This window comes from Poeciliopsis prolifica, unplaced genomic scaffold, assembly GCF_027474105.1.
Source record: "Poeciliopsis prolifica strain line A6 unplaced genomic scaffold, Auburn_PproV2 SCAFFOLD010, whole genome shotgun sequence".
Classification (NCBI taxonomy): Eukaryota; Metazoa; Chordata; class Actinopteri; order Cyprinodontiformes; family Poeciliidae; genus Poeciliopsis; species Poeciliopsis prolifica.
In genome coordinates, this window is record NW_026562385.1 from 6,490,028 (window position 1) to 6,511,351 (window position 21,324).

The 21,324-nt window shown below is 37.3% G+C and overlaps 2 protein-coding genes across 3 annotated transcripts; one reads left to right on the top strand and one right to left on the bottom strand.

Moving 5' to 3' along the window:
- Positions 1–257: 257 nt before the first annotated feature.
- asphd1 (aspartate beta-hydroxylase domain containing 1) lies at positions 258–6,279 on the bottom strand. The gene is made up of 6 exons (XM_055035274.1): positions 6,209–6,279; positions 4,175–4,648; positions 3,782–3,988; positions 2,861–3,068; positions 2,333–2,446; positions 258–2,241 (listed from the first exon to the last, which is right to left on the bottom strand). Exons 2-6 carry the CDS (start codon positions 4,619–4,621, stop codon positions 2,132–2,134), a joined length of 1,086 nt encoding a protein of 361 aa, XP_054891249.1. The 5' UTR covers positions 4,622–4,648; positions 6,209–6,279; the 3' UTR covers positions 258–2,131.
- Positions 6,215–20,590, top strand: sez6l2 (seizure related 6 homolog (mouse)-like 2). Of its 2 annotated transcripts, none has more exons than XM_055035272.1 (19): positions 6,215–6,544; positions 7,221–7,291; positions 7,640–7,768; positions 7,876–8,091; positions 11,051–11,184; positions 12,246–12,438; positions 12,846–13,031; positions 13,125–13,308; positions 14,367–14,530; positions 14,644–14,838; positions 15,818–15,956; positions 16,769–16,965; positions 17,077–17,271; positions 17,518–17,712; positions 17,812–18,003; positions 18,193–18,231; positions 18,399–18,516; positions 19,162–19,273; positions 19,384–20,590. In XM_055035272.1, the coding sequence occupies exons 2-19, from the start codon at positions 7,234–7,236 to the stop codon at positions 19,411–19,413; spliced, it is 2,676 nt and encodes an 891-aa protein (XP_054891247.1). In that variant the 5' UTR covers positions 6,215–6,544; positions 7,221–7,233; the 3' UTR covers positions 19,414–20,590. The 2 variants fall into 2 exon arrangements, with proteins under 2 accessions (XP_054891247.1, XP_054891248.1); XM_055035273.1 differs by having other exon boundaries at positions 7,640–7,705.
- Positions 20,591–21,324: the final 734 nt, after the last annotated feature.

Consider the following 21,324-nt stretch of genomic DNA (forward strand, 5'->3'; position numbering starts at 1 on the left):
TCCCAACCACTTTACTCATTCTGCAGATTTTAACCAATGCAACTGCATAACAGAGGAACTATTTAACAGTGGGAATCAGATCTGTTTGTTAAATAAATAACAGATAGTTAGATTTAAAGATACATGAATGCAGCCAGTGGCCTTTAAACATCTCTTCATAAAATCTGTCAGAAAAGGTGATATTTTCTGTCCTACAATCTCCATTTAACTGTCAGTGAGTCACTCATTATATATTTTTTTAATTCATTTTTCCAAACTTTACATAGTACATCTCTTATCCTGCATAGAACAGAAACATATGAGTTATAGATCATGAAGCAACATACATACGACCACATGTCAACAATCTCGGGACTAATCTGTCTCTCTGGGGTGGGATTATTTCCAGATCTGTAATCCTCAACATGGGACCCTCAGAGGAACAGATGGCAGATAAGATAAAAACCACCACACTAATTCTCATTTACTGTCTACAAAAAGAGAACGAAGGAAAGAATGACTGATGCATTGAGGAGGTAGGAATGTTCAATGTGCTGTTTGCAATTAAAATATATATTTTACATGGCTGTGTAGATTTAGCTGATTTATCACCGGCATGATACAATTGAGATTTTATTTTAAACATTAAAAAAACTGCAATTAAATACATAAAAAAGTCTTGTGCAGTTTGTCTATGTATTAAGCTATTATTACCAATTCCTTTGGTTTGTCAAAGAGTTAATCTTATTTCTATTTTTTAATCCATCCATGTCCTAATCCTGTCTAGGGTCATGGGTCATGGGGCGCTCACTCCTATCCACTGATCAGTGGACAAGACAGACCTTGGACAGGTCAGCAGGCAGTCACTCGGCCAACATAAAGAGACACAAGACAGACATGCACACCCACACACACACACACACACACTTCTCACAGTAACTTCAGCATTATCAATTCAGTTGGATTTTGAGCAACGTCTTCTTCCTCTCTGAATCAGCCCATGCTTGTTTAAGCATGGATTGTAGCGCTGTTGCCCGCTTCAAGAAGCCTCTTTACAAAGAGTTTCACCTTTGTTCTGAAGTTGGTACCACCATTATACATAAATATGTATTTTTGTTTACCTCAAAATACATTTGAGGGAAACAAATGTGTGTAACAAGTAACAAGTAACAAAACAGTAACAAGCGTGTTTGAGTTTTTGGCTTTTTTTGACATCTACAAATGTGTCTCCATTAAAGTTTTCCATGTTGTTTCAAGGCTCAATAATCTTAGTATATGTAAACTTCAGCCTTCATTTGTAATTATTTTGGCATTTAGAAAATAGAAAGTGAAATAAGTATCCTAGCTGACATGAAATATGTAACCTCATTTAAAGTGAGAGTAAACATGAGATTTCAGTTGCATTTTCTAAACATTTTCATCACATTTAAATTCAGAGAAAATTCAGATTTACTCTAACTCAAGCAAAAGACACAATTGACAATAACTCTCAGTAATACTCTTTTTTTTCTCTTTTACTGTACATAAAATATGTAACAACAAACAAACTCGCAAATCAAAAATATAATAACTTTGTGACCAGAAACATTCCAGCATACAAACAGCTTTGGAAAGAAAAAACACAGTATATTTGGTTACATTTTGATTGGAAATATCTTAGGAGAGAAAATACATTTAAATTTAAATTTCTGTCATTTTTACTGAAGTATTCACAGTTTTTTTGGTTGAATCACCGGTAGACACACCATTTCAAGAAAGTTTCTAAAAATCCATGCACATGCAACAACAGCTCAGATAAGGCCAGTAACAATAACAATTCTGAGGCTTTGCATGCATGCATTAGCATAGTAAACAGATTTAAGATGTTAAAATTTACATCAGTTAACCCCTCCGTTGCTGTTTGTGCTTCGAAGTGCTGTCTGCTTGTATTTCTATATCAGAATGCCATGCAGGTAGCATAACGGTGAAATTGTTTGAATGATTACAAATGAGGGCCAAACATCCAACACTGCTTGAATGTTTGGCTAATGGCTTGTCTAATTCTTAAGGGAAGATTCACACAGTGATTCTCTGACTGGAATGAGACACGTGAACCGTGGGCTAAGTTAAGGCATCTCTGCACAGTGCTCACGGTGAAGTGCAGGAGCAAAACTCAGAGGTCAGGGGTGAACATGTAGTCCAAAGCTTGTCTCTCTGCTGCAGCCACATTTGGATGCCACAGGTCTACACTCAAAATGACCCTGGGTCCAGATTCTGGAGGACCTTTAAAGAAGACACAAAAAGCCCAGCTTTTAGATGGAGATATGTTTTTAAACTACACAAGTTTTGCTTTTGCTGCGTGTGGATTTCCCACCCTTGTGAGAGATGGTGTGAAGGAACGAATCATCAAGAAGAAGGCAGTGCCCCTCTGACCAACACTGAGGCTCCCCTCCCACCACCAGCTCACACGAAGGGGGGGTCTGCAAACCTGTGAAAGTGAGTTTTGCTCAGCTTCCGATATGACAATACACAGAAATGTCCCATCTGGTTTTAAAACTGAGAGGATTATTGTCAGATGGGCCAAAGTACAAGATGCACAACACAGAAATTAACCTCAACCTCTTGCTAATGCATTTCTAACCATTTACATAACTTTGAGTACAGTCCTCTCACATTGTTATGCTTACATGAGATGATTGGTTTTGTAACAAAGTGCATGTGAAGTTCATGCAATTATCAGACTCAGAATTAGACTTGAAGGAGTAACTCCATCGAGAAAGCCAGAACAATAAAACAGCAGTGCAAGGAAGTAAATCCTAACATTATGGAAGGAAAAAAACAAAATCATTTCATGACTGCTGAATTATTGTTTTTACTTAAAAAGTAGATATCGTTCACATACCTAGGTGACAGCGAAGGCGTGTGTTTGTCGGTCCATAGGAGCTCCCCAGTATTGCCCCCGGGCCCAGCAGCCAAAATCCTGCAGAGCCCAACGAGTTGCTGTTTATGAAAGTACGCAGAGAAAGAAGTGTGCGATATGTGGAGGGACAGGATCGGCAGTTCTCTGCCACACAGACCCCGGCGCTGTACAAGGGAAACACGGCCTGGCTCTGAAAAAGAAAACATATTCCATGTTTAAGTCTCAGACATGGCTTAACCCGACACACTTCTCCTAAATATTTTTCACACATTAAATCTGAACTGTGTGTGAAGTATTCATGTGTTCACTTCCATTGAGTGCATAATTTATAAAGGCATTCTTTCTTGGTGTTCACAGCTGCAAGTGGTATGGAGAATTGAAGAATAGGTAGAGCTGACTCAGATTGAATGGAGAGAAAAACTGAAAATTGATGTCCAAGTGTTAGCACAAATTTTTAATTAGACTTTGGTTTTGCGTTTGATTGACTCACTTTAATACATGACTGCAACGTTAATTTAAATCTGGCTGCTTGTTCAGAGAAACTCCAATAATTTCTTATGTCTCTCCTTGTTTCAAAATAAAGGGTTCCAAAGAACATTGTTTACATGTATATTAAATGTAAATGTAAAGACTATTTTTAAACCATGCTCCTTTCACTTCATAATCATTCAGTGTTTTATGTTTGCCTATCTCATAATGTGCCTAATAATCCAGGTATATTACTATACTTACAACTCACGGTATGTCTAATTATTTAATTTTTGTACCTATTTATTCCAGTCATCTTTTTAGTGTGAACTTTTACATAAATAAAACAATATCCCTCGTTTGTGAACATTTTCAGTAAGTATTTTTCTCAGACTGTTGCATTCTGTGCTTCTGTTTCTTGTCTTTGTTGTGTACCTTTGGCCCCAGACAGGTCCAGCCTGATTTGGAGTCTGTGCCTCTCTGGTAAACAGCCTGGAATTCAGCCAAGATGGCAGGATAATTAGCTTCCAACACCTCGATGTCATGTCGGTGAGCATCACGCGGGAAGAAAGGAACACTTGGGACATCCGGCAGGAAGAAGAGATGTGGCTTTTGTATGGTGGAGAGATCGTTCAGTCTGACCTGAATTTGAAGAAATGGCAAAGTTGCCAGGTTTTTTTGTTGTTGTTGTTGTTTGCGGTTTTTTTTTTTTTTTTTTTTTTTTTTTTTTGCCATGTTTCTTTAATTCTTTAAGCCATATCAATAACATTTCAAGTAAAATGTTGTGAATGACTCCTAACTCTCAATGGTAAGCTCTGAGTCTTTTACCTGCTCACGAAGGCCTTTGTGAATGCGGCCCATGCCCACCCAGCTGTAACGCTTGGCATACTCTTGCAGTGCTGCGTACAGCTTCTTGGCTTCTGCAGATGCCTGGGCAGGGAACAAGGCATGACTCAGCACTGGCGTGAGATACCCCTGTCCCTGCTCCTCATCCTTCGCTGTTTCCATGGAAATGAAAGGCGCAATTTGATCGCTCCTGGACAACTTAGACCTGGCGCTGCACTTTGTCCCCATGCACACACCGCTCCGAGAAATCATGGACCGCCTTGAGCTCGACTTTAACTTTCCAGCATGGCCTGGGATTGGCAGGTCAGAGCCAATTCGATAGCAGTGCCACAGGAATAGGAACAGCAGAGTCCACAGAAGGCCACTCAGTGAATGGACACCAAGCTCAACATATTCAGGCAAAGGCAGCGTGTTTATCGACCAGTCCATCCTTTAGACGAGGGTGACACAGGACAACTGTAAGCAAAACAGATGAAGAAATTTTAACTTTAGATTTAATTGTTCTTATAATTTATTGCAAACAAACATTTTCAGATTCTACACCTACAAACTTCACTGCAGAACAATTTTTTGGCCGTTTTTCTTGCGATTGCTCAGTGCTCTGGAGGAAGATCAGGGCTTGGTGGGTTAGATGAAAAGATAAATCTGCTGTAAACTTACACACAAAATTATACCTCTTATGGTTATATTTGCTACTTTTGTTACAGTCCATTCATTAAGAAGAATAACTAATAATGAAACACAAATTTTTCATTTATGCTTAATAAATATTCAATGTACAAATGCAACAAAGATAACAATTGTTTATTTCTTTTACTCTAATCAAAATGAATCTGACACGGACCTTATTTAGTGTTTGAGTTTCCTTCCTTTGAGGTGCATCTAAAATAATTAACTTGACATGGTTGACATGCTAAAATCCAGTAATTATTAGTAACTTAAACCACTCTGACAATTGAAGAAAAATTATTATTTTTAATTAAATCACTGCCAAAAAGAATTTAAAAAGAAAGTTTTTCATAAAAATCACAACTGACAAAATTATCATTATCTCTGCTAACTTACACCTGTACTCCCAAAAAGTCAGATTGTATGTGTTGTTATTGCAAGTTTGTTTTTGAACTAGTTAAAAATCACAATAGATTTTTTTGTGACATTAGTTTTTTCGAACATGATATATTTGTTGTCTTGTAGCTACTTATTATTTGATGCTATTGGCCAAAACATCAAAAGGTTTGAACACTCCGACTTTGTGATGTAAATTATCAAATGATTATTAGGTGTAACAACATTTGTGCCAGATGTTCTTTTTGTAAAAAGAAACATAATAAAAAATAAATAATTCTTTTTGAATAATGCATCAATTACAAGTTGGATTTTCAAAAACTTTCAATGTTTTTGAACACTGAACTTTGATTGTGATACAACTAACAGTTTGGAAATAATGATTTTTTCATAAGTCTTCGCTGACGGTCTGAAGCCATTTTAACTAAAACAGCATAGTTGTGAACAGCCAAGCCTGTTTTATTATTATTATTATCATTGGTTCAGTATAATTCGACATAGATGTAAGTTTCTGAAAGGCAAACAAATTTGAGCAAGTTTTCAGTCATTTGAGTAACTATATGTGATAAAATGATAAAGAGGCAAGGGGGAATACCTACATTGTTTGTAATGTACTCTTACACTGATGCAGAAAATAAAAGTGCATTTGAACGTGTGCACGTGGGAGTTTTGTGTCATCGCAGACTTGTAGTTGCATCAACCCCGATGATGCTCTCCACTAGCAGGCGTTGGATGCCTCACAAAATGATGCTTCTCGCAGTGGCGTGAGCATTCATTTTGTCTCTTTGCTCTGCAGCAGCTCAGCTGGCTCGTGTTTACTCCCCACATCGGCATAAACATCCCCCATTCAAGGGAATTCCTGGCGCAAAATGTTTTCCGTGCATTATTAAGCAGCGCATGCAAGCGAAACATCTCTTTCTAGCGCCGGATCAAACATCTCTGTCAGATTACCTTGATGCACCGTGGAGCTCCGTGTCTGACGGCTTCAGCACCGTGTTGGTTGGACAGCTCCAGCTCTCCAGCAGACGAGAGATGCAAACTTTCGCAGTTTCACCGGTCGGCCGCTAGGGGCGCACTTGCCGCTCCAGCGCAAATGCCCTCACATCTTAGCCGAATGCGTCAAGCACACGGTAACCAGCTAGAGGCAATCTCACCAGTACAAACACAGCAGTGTTTACGGCCTTAAGCAACGCAAAACCAACTGAGATAGGAGAGTTTTTTTAAAAAGAGGAAGAAAAAAAAGAAAAGCAAGAGAAAAAAGGGCAGTGGAAGCATCCTGGAAGACAGGTAAGCAGTTGTCACCTTTTTATTGTTGCTGCGGAAACAACAGCGGTGATGACTGATGTTAAAAAAAAAAAAATCGTCCTCCGCACAAAGAGGCCCGGGTGATTCTCCCTCGAATAAGCCCTATCATTTGTGTCACACACCCGGCTGGTATCTCTGACAGAGGAAACGCCTCTAAGAGCAGCGGAGGAGCATTTTTAATACAACTAACAGGTTGGAAACAATGAAATTCAAGGGGAACCTTCGGAGACGATACGGGGCTCGCGAGCCGGATTTTGGAATAGCGCATTTTTCGGCAGATTTAGATGGAAAATTGCAAAGGAGAGAAAGCCCGAATATTACACCTAAGAACCGAGTGTGTTCCTGTGTAATAATTTCACGACGTCTGTGGCAATGCTTTGCATACCGACTTCTAACGTCACGTTTCATTCTACGCATCAGTTGCATTAGGAGAGCCTTTTACAGCGTCCTGTCGACATGATCTGATTTCAGTCAATTATGATCTGTTTTATGTAAACATTACAGTCAGATTTGCGGTGACTAATACATTGTTGGCCTATTCATTACCACTGTGTGATTTCCTTTGCGTCTTGCTGCTATTATGAGCTATTAATAGGCAGAGAAATGTGCAAAATCACAAAACGCTTTCTTTGGATTCTGCTTCCTTTAACCTTCTCAGGTCATTCAGAAACATGGGGTTCGCACGCCTCGCTGTGATGTTCTCTGTCACCATGATGCACATGGTTTCAGGTAATTTTGTTTGTGTTCTCAGGTGCATGCACGTTTGTTTGTTTGTTTTTTTGTTCGTTTTTTTTTTTTTTTTTTTTTTTTTTTCTGCATTAGCCTGATGCTTGTTGTTTTTCCCCCCTATTTAAAATCTAAAGGTAACGACTCAACTCTTTTAGACTTTGACTTATTTTAGATTGTAGTTATTCTGCTGAGGTGAAATTCATGTCACCACAGCATGCGCTAAATAATAAAATGCAAGCAAATGACACATCATGTGAATAATTGAATACATATACACAATTTTGGAAGGCACTGTGTTTTATTTGCATAGCAAATAACAAATGCAGTAACCAGTGTCGATTGTTTCAGGTATGACCTTTATGACTCCGGAGTCTGATACTTCACCGACATCAGCTCCAGACTCCTATCCACCAGGTGAGCTGATACACGCTGCTCTGCAAAGTAAAGAGTACCTGGGACAGGTTTCCGGAGGATCAGGTATACAGAAAACAGAAAACGCTTTGCTGTCAGTTCCGCATGTACTTTATTCCACAAAGAGCCCTCGCATGAGAAATTGCATTGAATTGAAGCCGTTAACTTTGCAGGTACCACCACCAATCCAACACAGGCGGTGCCTGGACTTGGGATGGCTGAGTCTACAGCAACAGCCATATCACCAGGGCTCCTCACCACTGCTTTGGGCTCCTCTTCTGCCGCGGGCAAAACCGGATCGAGGAGTCCTATGTCTTCGTTCCCCTTGGAAGAAGAGACCACCACCACGCTGATTACCACCACCACCATAACCACAATGCACATGCCAGGTACAAGTTTACCCTCACTTGTTGTCACCTTGAAAGGGATGATGTCTTTTTTAACAATAGCTTTCTGTTTTATTTTGATGAGATATCAAATAGAATTGAACTGCATTGCCTTTTACTCTTTAACATCTGTTTCTCGAGCACCCTCATATTGCTTGTCCTATAGTAGCTGCCCTTTATCTACTAACACTCATATTCATTCTCACTCAAACTCTGATGAACATCTGAGGGACCCAGGGGAAAGCACAGTGCCTTGTCCAGAAGAAATTCACGCAGTGCAGGATTTGAATTAAAAAACCACTGTGCTATCTGGTCTTACTTTACATGCAAAGTTACATAATTATTGGAAATCATTCAAAGTTTATGTAAATATTACGATCAAAATATCAGTTGGGATAAATTAACATTTTCCTCATACATCTAATCACCAACGCTCATTGAAATGATTCAAACTTTCTCTGTGACCTTTAGCATCTTTGCCATTTCTTCTGCATCAGGTGTTTGTGTTTTTACAGTTTAAAGCGCATATTTGCATTCTCTGTATAAAAGGTACTTGGCTGTTTTCCTCACCATCTGAAATTAAAGCCAATACCACTTTTCCCATTTAAGGTTAGAACCAATTATTTAACTGATCATAAATGCTAAACTTCAGAATAGGAAAAACCTTTTTTTTTTTTTTTTCATCGATGTCAGAGGTTTGCAACTGTATCCTCATTTGGTAGGGGGCCCTTTTAAAGTGCTTGACTTGGCTAAAACAAAGTGGGTTTTCTTCCAAAAGAGTCTTCCGGTAGCCTGGTGGAAATTTTGCTTATTGCTGCTGACAGAAGTGGTGCAACTGAGTAAAGTTTGCACAGACCTTTTCAGCTGTGGACACAAATCTTCTCTGTGATTGAGATTTAGCTTTTAAAATTTTCATTTCAATCAGTATGACTAGAAAAGCAAAATCAATCTGTTTAGCTTTTACCACTGCATTTCAAATCATTCAATGTATTATTACTGAACCTCTTTATAATTAATTTGTTGATATACTTAATGTGTGGCTGATGTCTTAAGATGTTGTTTCACTATTTCTACACAATCTTCTGTCCTGATGTTGTCATCTTTATTGTGAAGTGCACCAGTCCCTCCTGCAGTAAAATATCTTACACTTGATACTGTCAGTCCCATACATAACAGTATTTGTTCTTGGGGTTGCAAGCTACCTGGTGGTCATTAGTGCCAGGTTTTCTCAGAACACATAACATGTTTCTAAGAAACAAGGTCCTTTCCCTTCACTGCTTTTCCAAACTGCTACAAGGTTTTTTTGTTTACTCGGTGGCATTGCAGTGCCAGAACATTTAGTTTTTTATGTCCACATTGGTATTTTCTAATCAAACTAAACCAACTGCATACTCTGTTTAGAGCCAAGTATAAGTTTGCTTTTTTTTTCTTCTGAAGAATAGGCTTGGGTTATGTTCTTTAAAACTATTGCAGTAGCATATTACTTTAATAGCTATCAGTCAGGACAACGTTTTTTTTTTCTTTTCTTTTTTTTCTTGAAAGCAAAAATAATAATTCAGTCACACACATTTTTTTTTTTATGTTTGAGCTCTAAAACTAAGCACTAATAATTTTTCAATCGCCTACCAAACTATGCATAGCATAAACTCAAATTAATATTTTGAGATTTTAAGGTATGGACCAATCAAATTAGTGGATATATGTGAGAAATATTTTCACTTTTTTTTTTAAATAGAAATTTGAAAAGTTCTGCGTCCATTTGCGTTCAACCCCCTTCACTCTTACAGCATTGAAAAAATAACGGTATTCAATCCAACATATGGTTTTTCTTCCACTCCATAATTAGGATTTACTTTGTGTTTGTGAATCACAGAAATGTGACAAAATGTGAAAAAATTCAAGGAGTATTAATTTTTTTTTCACTTTTTGAGTATGAAGTTGCTTTCCAGCTTTGAAATTTGATGCAACCCAGAGCAAGAATAGAAACTGATAATGAGTTTGATATGTTATATTTATTCCATCATTTTTACCCTGACGCATAGGGTAAAGACATGGAGCATATAACATTATTATTTGATGAACATATAAATATTAATAGTAGGACTATCCTTGCCTGCCTGTGGTCTGTCAGTCAATACTATGCCTTCTGACCAGCATGAGGTGTGGAGACGATCCAGTGCTAATGAGTGTCAGAGAAACAATTTGAGACACACCAGTGCAGTATTTCTTTAGGCTTTCGGTGCCAGTGCAGCTCTTATAGATTGTGATTGAGAGCTGGGGAGAGAAATGTCATGTGAGACAGATGATCTCTGAGGTGTGAGCGTGCTTGAGATAAAAAGACAGAGGGAGCATTACCTGGGTCCCTCAAGTGTTTCATTTTGCCATCAGTGGTCATTGTGGTTTGCTGATCTCATGTTGTTTGCAGGAAATATCTCAAGCATGTTTGTTCACCAGCAAGAGATGTGCCTTAAAGTAACGCTTCAGCTGTCTTGAAAATGTTCTTGCCGTGGCTCGATTGTGCCGTGGGGCATACTAAATTTGAGTCTGCAACAAAGCGTTGATTGATTTGCAGTCACCACGCATGAATCTGCAAACAGTGAAGAACAACTAAAACCAATATAGACAAGTAGGGATAAAGCGAAAGCTAACCTAACAATGAGAGTATTGCTTGAAAGAGACATGTTAGACTAAGTTTTATGATATTTAAACATTTTTAGAGCTCTTGATAGACAAAATCTGCCTGTTTTTACCATATCCTAGAAATTAGTACAAAGAGCCAGTTTTTAGTAAAGCTTGCCAAGTTATGTTATTATTATTATTATTATTATTATTATTATTATTATTATTATTATTATTATTATTATTATTATTATTATTATTATTATTATTATTATTATTATTATTATTATACATGTTTTGACTCATTTCTAATTCCTTTTCTGTTATCCCTCTGTTTCTACAGTGCAGTGCAATGCTACGTTGTCAGCAATGGAGGATTTTGTTGAGTCTCCTGATCCTGGATCATCATCCTCATTTTCTACTCTGGAATGCACCTACAGCATTACTGTGTATCCAGGCTACGGTGTGGAAATTCAGGTTGTGTGAACAGAAAAAGCCTATGGCCCTCCAAATTTATGGATGTTTTTCTGCTTTAGATGTTTTATTGATTTGTTTTTTGGTAACTTCTAACAGAATACATAGACCATGTGATTCATATTAACAGTTAATCATCTTAAACATTTTTAGAAGAACACTTTTCATGAAGACAAGCACAACATAAAGTGTCTTGAGATACTAAAAACAGATGAACAAAAAACATACTAGTTTTAAAGAAGCTGATCACATAATCAGCTTTTTTCAACTAAATAAGCTGATAAATAAGATTAGACTGTAGTTAAGGGGCAGTATTATGTAAAATTAGCTTTACATCATGCTATAACCTTATTCCATCATCAAAAACATATCTGGAGTGCTGCTTTGATTCCTTCATGCATGTTTGAGAAATCCTTTAATCTACCTTGGCAGCCATTCAGCTGTGCAAAATGACTGGGTGGGCCTAGCACCACCTTCAAGAACCTTTTCCTCTGAGCTGCAATTTCCAAGCTACAGAGATTCCTCCTCACAGTATCCTGTCCCCGTAACTTCCTCACTATGATCCTTAAGACTAGCCAGCAGCAATTAGCAAACACCTGTTGGAACTGCTGAGGTCATTAGACAAGCTCCTTCTCAGGGAAATGCTGGTAAATACGTTGTTGAAGTTGTGATGACTTTCTGGAGGTGGAGTTTCAGAAAGAGAGGGAGTTTTTAAAGAGAGATGCCAAATTTCAAGGCGTTAACTTACAAAGTAAATTTTTATAAAGTCATATTTGATTTGACATTTAGTTTATGAAAACTAAATGTAATTGAATATTCAAATTTTCAGAGAACAATTTAGTAAATATTGCAACATAAAACATAAATCAACATAAAACACATTAAAGACTATGTCACATAAGACACTGTTTAGACTACAATATGAATAGCAGAATTTCAAAACTGTACAATTTCATAACCAAAGGTGAAAATCAACACAGTAGGATTGGTTCATCAATAACTGAATTTCTGAGTTATTATTTATTTAGCTTGGGGTGTGTAAATCTTCTTTTTTCTTCCTCAAGGTGAGGAAGACAAACCTCTCAAAGGAAGAATCTCTGGTGATTATGGGTCACGGCGGAGCAGGGCCGGAGCTCTTAGCCAATGAGACGCTGATGAAAGAGGGCCAGGTGATCCGCAGTACCACCAATCAGGTTTCCATTCACTACCGCAGTCTCCAGCAGTCCAACCATGGCACATTCAGCCTGCACTATCAAGGTAGAATAACTTCTGTCTATTTTATGTCATCATGAGGCTCTTTAAAAATAAGATATACAATTTTACAGCAAAAAACTTGTGACATACCAGGTAGCAGGTTCAGTGGTTAATTTATGCTCCATTCGAATCTTGTGACTAAGAAGCCAGACAAAGATAAAGAAAGACATGTAGCAATATTGCAGATAGCCTGTCTTACATTGTTATGATCAGAACCTTGCAAATTATTTGAGAATGTCCACCTAAAGGTTGAGTGGATATTTAAACATTGACAAAAGACATCATACTTTGCAGAAGATTGGACACTTGTCAAAGTGGATAGAAGTGAAACTCACCATTAGATGTTCCGATATATAATTAGACTATTTTTACATCTACAGCATTAATTTTTATTCTACCTTTGTTGCCAGCCTTCCTGCTTTCGTGCCCTTTCCCCACTTCGCCTGAGGGCGGTGGAGTGACGGTGACAGACATCCATCCTGGAGGTCAGGCCCACTTCCACTGCGATCCAGGTTTCCAGATCCGCGGTCATGAAGTGGCCACATGTGTCAACACGACGCAGCCACACTGGAGCACTCATGAGCCTCAATGTGTTAGTGCGTACGACGATTGAAATCTGTCATAATGACACCAGCGGTGGCTGATTTACAGTTTGTCGAAAATAATACTATTTACCATTTTTACATCAGTTGTTTCTTGCGGAGGATGGATTCGTAATGCAACAGTGGGACGGATATTGTCACCACCTCCTCCTCCTGTCAGCAACCACAGCAATGGAAATAATCTGAGCTGCCACTGGCTGATAGAAGCCAAAGAGGGACACAGGCTGCACCTGCACTTTGAGAGGATCGCTCTAGATGAAGATGATGACAGGTAAGCTTGGAGTTTTAAGATTTTATATCAATACTCGTGCTTATCTGAAATAATAATAGCAAAGTGATCAAATGGATAAGGAGAAAAATGCCTTTTTACTGTTACAGAGGGTCTTTCCTACTATCACTCTTCTCAGAGTCTTTAGGTTTTTCCTTTTATTGTGGCCCCTGTAGTTTGTGCTACTGCAGAGTCGAGCCTGGACAGAGTTGATGCTTGTTGTTGCCAGACTGGTATGGTTCCTCACCCCAAGGGCTTCTTGCACAGAGTAATGATCTCAAAGATTTCCATTTGTACTTATTGTTAGAGGAAAGTCCTCATAGCTTCACAGTTATCATAACCATCAAAATTTAATGGCTAGTTTAATCACATGAGGTATCCTGAAGCAGGATGAATGTTTTTGTATGAAAGGTATGTGCGACTATGAAAGTGCTGAAACGACGTCTGCTGGCTGCGGATTAAATATGTTGGAGACTTACAGTGGCACATGCGATCCATGCTGAGTTACAAAAATTTGGAGGTGCAAGAGCAACATTATAACCTAGAAATAATATGAGAAATAACATGAGGCCCACAGGCAGACACAGAGATGATATGAATGGTACGTGAGCCGTTACGCCCAGCTCTGTGCATCAACTATACACCCAGCTTAATCCACCTGTTCTATCCCTGTTACTTGTGTATGAAAAAAAAACTATTTAAGGTGAACTATGCTGACCCTGGCGGGAGAGCAAGTAAAGCCTGGCAGCCCTCCACTGGGGGAAATCCTGCATACCAACGCTAATAATTCTACTGTTCATTGTTGCTTGTAAGCCCAAAAAATTTTACTTGGCACTCCTAATCCCCAGGATTGATTTTTCATGGCCACGAAATGTACCATTAAGACAATTAGGTAAAAATCTTTGGGTATTCTTTCACAAAAAAGGTCAAAAGAGCAACAATGGTTCAGAGACCAGCATGTTTTACCAGAGATGCACCTTTCCCTTTGCTTCCCAACCACGGTCCTTAATGAGTCAACAATTGTAGTATTTTTTTCACATTTATGTCTCGTCCTGTTCCAGGTTACTTGTCCGCAGTGGGAACAGTTCCTTGTCCCATCTGCTCTTTGACTCTGATCTTGATGATGTCCCAGAGCGCGGGCTGCTGAGCGAGGGCTCCACGCTGTACCTGGAGCTCACAGCTGATTCTTCCTCCATTCCTTTGCTGCTGGCACTCAGATATGAGGGTGAGCGGGGTCTTCAGACGCTAAGCCTGCTTCTTTATGTTTACTTCATTTTTTTTCTAGATTCTGCCAACAAAGGAGAACTAGGAATGATCTTTTTCTCTGTGTGTCTGAAGCATTCGATGATGAGCATTGTTGGGAGCCCTACATGCCTCATGGAAACTTCAGCAGCAGTGACATCTCATATCAACTGGGCACCATTGTCACCTTCAGCTGCTCTCCAGGCTTCGTCATGGAGCAGGGCTCAGGAACCATCGAATGCGTCGACCCCAGCAATCCCCATTGGAACGACAGTGAGCCTGTGTGCAGGGGTAAGTTTAATCAATGAGCTATGTTTGTGCAACAAAAAGACGACAAATTTGATGGGAAGTCAAATTTTCTTTTCTAAATCTTATGTTTTAATTTTCCACATACCTAAGGCAGCTAAAACAGCAAACTGTATTTATTTGAAGCACATGATGTTTTCAGCATGTCTATTTCTGGATGTTCTCACTGAATTTTGATAAGATGGGTGCCTGAAGCTGCAGGATGTTGGATCCACAGTGATGGTGTGGTGTGAAAACAAAGCACTAAAAGCTAAATACTGTCTTCAATTTTTAATTCCAGAAAAGAAATATTTAGCTGCCGTCTGCAGTACCTTTGCAAGATAAATGATTAGATGCTAATAAGCAGAAAGGAAACAGAGAGGAAACTGCTAGCAGCAATGCGTTGGAGCAAGTAGGACTTATGATTGGTAATGCCTGTTTACTTAAAGAGTCCAGCCATTTATTAGCTGTTTTAACTTACACTCTATATTTTCTTAAAGTCTCTGAAATGTTCATTGTACATCCTTCAGATTGTAGTTTTACGTGGAGGCTTCTTCGTCATATCTTAAATTAATTTTACAAATATTTTGTTAAGCTTTCAGAGTATTTTCAGTGGACTTATATTTGCTTATTAATCTCTAAATCCTAGAATACTTATTCTGCCTTAAAAACTCTAAAGCCTAAGTCAAGGGATGGACAAGAGATGTGCACATTTTTCCAGACTCCATTTTCCAGAGTTCAGCATTGTTTTTTCTGCCTCTTAAAGTATCACAACGAATAAAACTTATAGGTGCAAAATTAATGTGCTCTTCATTTTTCTTCCATTGATCACGAGGTCAAAAGCCCATTCATTAATGGCTTCATATGTTCTCTCATTAATCATGTTCAATTCATTCACACATTGTTTTGTAATCTGAAATTTACTGATTCCCTGTTTATCAGTCCATATTCTTACCTAATGCTGGTGTCTTCTTTGCTCTGTAAGCTTTGTGTGGAGGAGAGCTGACCGAGCCTTCTGGTACCATTCTGTCCCCTGACTGGCCCCAGAGTTACTCCAAGGGTCTTGACTGTATTTGGCAGATCCATGGTAATGAGGAGAAGCGAATTGAACTGGAGGTCCAGATGTAAGTATGCTAACAAAGTAGTGTTTGGCGTTTTATCACCAACATTATGGGGGAAAAAGTGAATTGAATTGTATTCAGTAATTATTCAAACTTTACGTCTGTTTAATAATTTAAATAGAAATCTTGCTTTCAGCAAAGAAATTGACAACTGTGGCAAAAATCTTGATTTTTTTTATTTGTAAATTAAGTTTTTGAATTTTGATAGGAATTTGTAAAACTGCATGAATTTGCAAATTTGACTTTTTAATACATTTATTTTTCTTATGTCCCATTTTAGAGTGGCAACTTGTGGAAAAAAGCTATTACTTAAAGCATAAATATATTTTATATAGATTTCCTAATAATTACTAAATGGGTTTTTTTCATATAGAATATAAATTATGTATTAATTTGTAGTAAATTAGTTTGAAATGCTACATTGAAAATAATAACCTATTTGTTGCAAGTGGATAGCTATTCAAAAAATTGTGAAATATTATGAACATGCAGAAGCATATACAAATGTGTAAAAACATGTAAATATCAGCAAAGGACAAAAATGAGGTTTACTGGTGAACAACTGCACAAAAGAAAAACCGTTTTATTTCCAAAACCAAATCCATATCATATCTTTTATTTAGTTAGTACTAATAAAAGACATAGATAAATAACTTCATGAGTTTGTTTTATAAAACCAACTTCCTGTTGTACCATTTCTTTCTTCATTTCCTTCTCTGCCATAAAATAATCAGTAGCTGGGTGGATTATTCAACTTAAAAAGTAAAACGCTTTCTGAATTGAAAGCTGACTTTTTTTTTTCATTTTTCTTTCAGCTTGAATATTCGTCACACTGATGTGCTGACGGTGTTTGATGGACATGACATCATGTCTCACGTGATCGGCCAGTACATGGGCTCTAAAGAGCGTTTCCAGATTGTGTCTGGGGGGTCAGAGGTCACCATTCAGTTTCAGAGCGACCCGGACGATTCCAGCTTCATCCTCAGCCAGGGGTTTCTTATTCATTATCGTGGTGAGTGAACTGGAAATCGAATTTGCTTTACCAAATGAAGTTTGTTTGGATTTGTTTCACTGATCAGTAAAAATTTATTTGCTTTCACCAATTTTCTCTCTCTCTCTGCAGAAGTTGAATCAAACGACACATGTCCCACTCTTCCTCAAATCGAGTTTGGCTGGATCAGCTCATCCCACTCCTCTCCTGTGAGAGGCAGCGTCCTGACCTATCAGTGCCAGCCAGGTTATGACATCAGCGGCTCAGACATCATCACCTGCCAGTGGGACCTGTCCTGGAGCAGCGCCCCACCCACATGTGTTAAAGGTCAAAGGATAATAGAAATTATCAAAACTTATGTATTAAAGTTAAAAAGCTAGTGTGTTAATACACTTAGAAAAGAAAATGATCTTCCTTCTCTCTTACTTTAGTCTTTTTCATTTTGAAAAAGCATGCTGTGTAACCAGACATGACTGAGAATAGGACACTACTCCTCCGAAAGTTTCTTGTGCAGATTTTTAAAATATTTTTGGTTTATTTTGTGTCATTTGTGTCTGACTTTACCCCTCACAGTGCAACAGTGTCCTGATCCAGGAGAGGTGGTGAACGGGGCACGCTCTGTGCGTCCCGAAGCGGGTTTTGCTTTGGGGACAGTCGTGCGTTTCTCTTGTAATCAGGGTTATCAACTCGAAGGGCCCAGTCAAATCTCCTGCTACGGTCGTGACACTGGTACCCCTAAATGGAGCGATCGCAGCCCGAAGTGTGTCTGTAAGGCTTCTTTTTGTCTCTTCTCCAACATTGCTCGTTTTTCATGATGGCTGTTGATGTCAGTCTAACAGTAAGAGTGTTTTTGTATGTTATATACAGTGAAATATGACCCATGCCCAAACCCTGGAGTCCCTGACAACGGCTACCAAACTTTATACAAACACAGCTACCAGGCTGGGGAAACCCTGCGCTTCTTCTGCTATGAGGGCTATGAACTCATTGGAGAGGTCATTATCACGTGTGTTCCTGGACACCCATCTCAGTGGAACAGCCCGCCACCCTTTTGCAAAGGTAAAGGTTGTAACACTCCCAATATTTATTTTTGCTGCTTGTGGCTTTTCATGCCACACCTTCTACATCTAGTTTTTCTTTTCTCAAAAAAAAATGATTTTTTTTTCTTTATTACCAGATGTTATCATGTAAAGAACTTCAATGTGCCTTGTTTCTCAAACTGATGAGCTCTTGTGTTATTGTTCTCAGTGGAGCTTGAGGAGCTTTTGGATGACCACAAGTCAGAAGGTGATTTCTCATGTCAAGTGCATTTAAAATCAATTCCTACGTTATTTAAAAGCTGCTGTCTGTGGGATCTAAAAGTGCTTCTTTAGGTGTATTTTTACCACAAGTGAAGTACACCTTGCATTAATGAGGACAGAAAACCATCACAATTGACGTTGATTGTTTTGCAGTGTCCCAGTCTTTCGAGCCATCCCGTCAGATCCTGAGTGAAAACATCGCCTTGGCAATTATTCTGCCCATCATTCTGGTCATCCTCCTGATTGGAGGCATTTACATGTACTATACAAAGTAAGTTATGCAGTTAATTAAAGTTAAAGGTTAAAAGGCCATGTTATTAAAGCAGAAGATTAAAATTAAGGTGTAGGTATCAAATTCAAAATAATAAGTACATGTTAGTGATAAATAAATAAATATGAGTTATTTTATTTTGGCAGCAGTTGTTGCTTTTCAGTTCAACATAAAAGCAGGTTACTATATATATATATATATATATATATATATATATATATATATATATATATATATATATATATATATATATATATATATATATCAAAGCTTAAAGTATATATATATATATATATATATATATATATATATATATATATATATATATATATATATATATATATATATATCAAAGCTTAAAGTATATATATATATATATATATATATATATATATATATATATATATATATATATATATATATATATTATTATATATATATATATATATATATATATATATATATATATATATAAAATGTTTATATAACTTTATAATACAGTTATCCATACAGTTTTTACTCAGGGTTTTCATAGATTTGGATTTCCATTCTGGACTATTCTTAGATTTGAGACTTCTTTTTTTTTGTTCTGTGCCTCAGTTTTTTCACTCAGCGCTTGATGTGTTTATCATCTGTCTCTTGTAGCATCTGCAGACTAGAATGGAAGCCTCTCTTCTGGAAATCTCTCTCACACACACACTCCTACAGTCCCATTACAGTCGAGTCAGATTTCAACAACCCTCTTTATGAAGCAGGAGTAAGTAAAGGAGCCATCACTCAATAAAATTCGTTCATTTCGCTCTCAGTCTCTAACTGATCCCAATTTCAAAGCTTAAAGTAATCCGTTTGTTTCTAATATGTTCACAGGACACACGGGAGTATGAAGTTTCCATTTGAAGAAGAGCATTTCTGGGTGAGAAATAAAACCACAGAAGCATTAAATTCTTGAAGAAGACAAAGTCTTTTTGTATGAAAAGGCCTCACTCCCCCTATAGTACTTGCTTTTCCTTTATTTTTGTGTTGATTTTTTTTTTTTTTACCATCGCAGTTTGTAACTACTTTATATTGATTGTGCTTTATCTGCCAAAAGTGAGACCCGGGTAATAGTGTAACTTTCTGTGTTATTAGGACTGGTGCCTTATGAAGGATAAGAAATTGACTTCTAAAAGAAAATGGAAAATAATTGTAGGCACAAAAATGTAAATGAGAAAAGGGGGAATTCTTTTTTTCAGTTATTATTTTGTTACAAAGCTAAAACATTAGAGAGCATGGCAATACTTTAGTTGAAACAATCAAAAGTTATGTTCATGGTTCAATAAAAAAATGCTTAATATTTGTTTTTACTTTCTAAAGCAACTCTTATTATGTTTCAGAGTTTCGCAGCAAAGGGAGAAAAAAAACTCTTTTAAAACAATAAACTTCTTCCTTTTTTTCTCACAGGTTGTAACAAATTCACACTATTTGAATGTAAATATCTGACTTAATATATACACTTGGTGGCAGGAGGCTATATATTTTCATTATAAACACATAATGACAGTTCTGTGCCAAAATCTAATGTTAAATAATTTAATGTCTCTTAGTGTTTTATCCGTTGTTGGATTAGTGTTTTCAAAGGCAGTGTTTATTTTATTCTTCGCTGTTTCTGCCGTCATCTGCAAACTGTCGCACCACATACTGTATAAGCAAAGGTGAGGACATGAATGTCATAACGCTTTGAGCATGCACTGATTGTAAATTATATTGCTTTTGCTCAATCTCTTACATTAACATTATAGTTACTGGCAGGTATCATTGTTATCAAATTTGATGTTGTATGCACTACGTTGATGAGAAACTTTAAATCTTGCCGCTTGCTGTGATGCGCATTATGTATTTATTTATAAATGATTGTTTGAACGGTGAATTTTAGACATTCACTGGGCCAAATGAGGGATTCCTGGAGACTGTTGATTTGTTGGCTTAAACCTTCTATGATCATCAGCAACATTTCTTTGCTTCATATATAAATACACTTTTAAAGACAGTGAACCATTTGCAGAATTGAAAATAAAGTCTTTGTTGAATGGTGTAACGAGTGCGCAAGTGTGTTTTCATTTTCGAAATAACTGGGACTTCACGTTAACATGCATTTAATATCAATAAGTAAATAAAGTAGTATCTTTTTGACACTGCAAGAAACATTAAAATGATTTATGGATTTATTCCATATATTCTGTTCTATACTTAATGGCTGACATTCCTGGTAAAGATGTGGAAAAAAGAAACAAAATTCACTCCAGTTTTCTGACTGTAAATACAGAAATATATATTTTTTTACCCCATAGCTATCTTGTGGCAAGATGATAATTAGAACTTTATCATTTATTTTGAGTTGTTTTATACCTCATAAAATTCATACTTTATTGTTGTTTCATGTAGATGAGCAAGATTAAGCAAGCAACTATTGTTTTGATGATGAAGAAAAAAGTCAAAGTAGGTATATCTGCCATATACTTGAATGACATGTTATCTTGTCTCTCCTTTTGTCAGGGTTGTTATGATACATAGGTTTTTGTTGTGTTATATTTGGAAACCAGAAAAAAAAATGTGTGTTTTGTATTTGTTTTCTGTCCTGGAACATAGATAACAAATCATTGACAAGTAATATTTGGTGTCAGAAAGGATCGGACGGAGTGATGATGTTGCAGTTTCCCATTTTAACCACATGGAGGCAGGGAAACCTAAATTCACCACGGAATTACAAATTACCTTCCTCATGTCAAGAGACTTTCAGAGCAGAATTTTCACAAATTTGATGTTATTATG